Below are 1,511 nucleotides of genomic sequence, written 5' to 3' on the forward strand. Positions count from 1 at the left end.
CTCTAGCACAGGCTCAGTAGTTGAGGCTCCCGGGCTCTCTAGCACAGGCTCAGTAGTTGAGGCTCCCGGGCTCTCTAGCACAGGCTCAGTAGTTGAGGCTCCCGGGCTCTCTAGCACAGGCTCAGTAGTTGTGGCGCACGGGCTTAGTTGCCCCGCAGCATGTGGGATCTTTCCAGGTCAGGGGACAAACCCACCTCTCCTTCACTGGCAGGCAGATTCTTTGCCATTGAGCCACCAGGAAGCCCTGAGGGCTTCTCTTTGAAGCCCAAGTGCACAGCCGCTGGTCTCAGGATTGGACCCGCCAACCTCGCTTTCCTGTTGTGAAGGTGCAGATGGTCCTCAGGGTTGCAGGTGACTGCGTCTCCTCACCAGGATATGTCTGCTTTCCTTTTCTCCCTAGGTGGCAGCACGAAGACAGAAAAGGGACAAGTGACAGCAGATCCACGCAAGGCTCTCCTGCTTCTCCTGTGACTTAAGACTCTCCCAAAGGGCTACATACAACTTCTGCACTTTCTAGAAAATCACCAAGTGCCAAAAGAAGCATTTTAAAGGACTAACCAGGAATGCTTTATGAGCAATACCACTAGTCCCTTCGACCAGTGGCAACTCCCTGTGGAAGCGACTGTCATGGAACTAGAAAACACCCCAAATGTGAACCTGCCCTGAGGAATTCAGGCCACATCAGTGCTCTGATCTACCTGCCATAAAGCTGTAGATTTTTACAGCCTGGTGCTTCAGATTGCAACACATCGGGAAGAGACGGCTCATTGTGAGTTTCAGGTCATTTCTTATGCTGGACCCCACTGACCTGCTCTGCTTTCCTGGGGTTAAGAGAGCACTTTTAGGTTGGCATGTGGTGTCTGTAAGTACTAGGTTCCACACCAGAAGCTTTGACAAACCAAGTTTCTAGACTTATTTAAGAAAAGAAAAAAAAGGGGGGGGGCGGAATTTCCCTGGCAGTCCAGGGGTTAGAACTTGGCGTCCTCATTGCTGTTCCCCGGGCTCAATCTCTGGTCAGGAAACTAGGATCCTGCAAGCTGCTCAGTGTGGTTAAAAAAAAAAAAAGCCTGACCTTTCTTTACTCCTTATCAATTTTGGCAGCTTCTAATTCATAACAGTACCTGAACATGTGTATTTTATGATCTGCTGGGGTTGTAAACTTTGCTTCATTTTTAAAAGACTTGTCCAATATGTGCATTATTATTATTATTTACAGTGAGGGCATAAGATACGGGGGAAAGTTAGAAGTAGATGCCAAAAAGTAATTTGGCGGAGAATTCTGTGCATAGTGAGTATGATTAAGGGGTGGCCGGAGGTTTTATGCAAACAGGTCAGGGAGTTCATGAACCTGGTGAGGTTGCTCTGCAAGAGCTGGAAGCCACGCGGGTGATCTTCATGCCTCAGACAGGACCTCTTCTTCAGGAAATAATTTTGCTTCTGATTGTCTTCCTCCAGCAGGTAAGTAGGTTCTGGAAAGTACGCTGTAGTTTTTTATATACTTCTTTCACACA

General features: G+C 48.2%; 1 protein-coding gene across 1 annotated transcript in view; it reads left to right on the forward strand.

The window, feature by feature from the left end:
* RNASEH2B (ribonuclease H2 subunit B) overlaps positions 1-1,191 on the forward strand; it is a 76,791-nt gene extending 75,600 nt beyond the window's left edge. The window contains exon 10 of the mRNA XM_040266983.1: positions 401-1,191. Within this exon, the coding sequence (XP_040122917.1) occupies positions 401-433 (33 nt within the window). The 3' untranslated portion in view covers positions 434-1,191. The remainder of the gene's footprint in view (positions 1-400) is intronic.
* Positions 1,192-1,511: the final 320 nt, after the last annotated feature.

Source organism: Oryx dammah, unplaced genomic scaffold, assembly GCF_014754425.2.
Source record: "Oryx dammah isolate SB20612 unplaced genomic scaffold, SCBI_Odam_1.1 HiC_scaffold_24, whole genome shotgun sequence".
Classification (NCBI taxonomy): Eukaryota; Metazoa; Chordata; class Mammalia; order Artiodactyla; family Bovidae; genus Oryx; species Oryx dammah.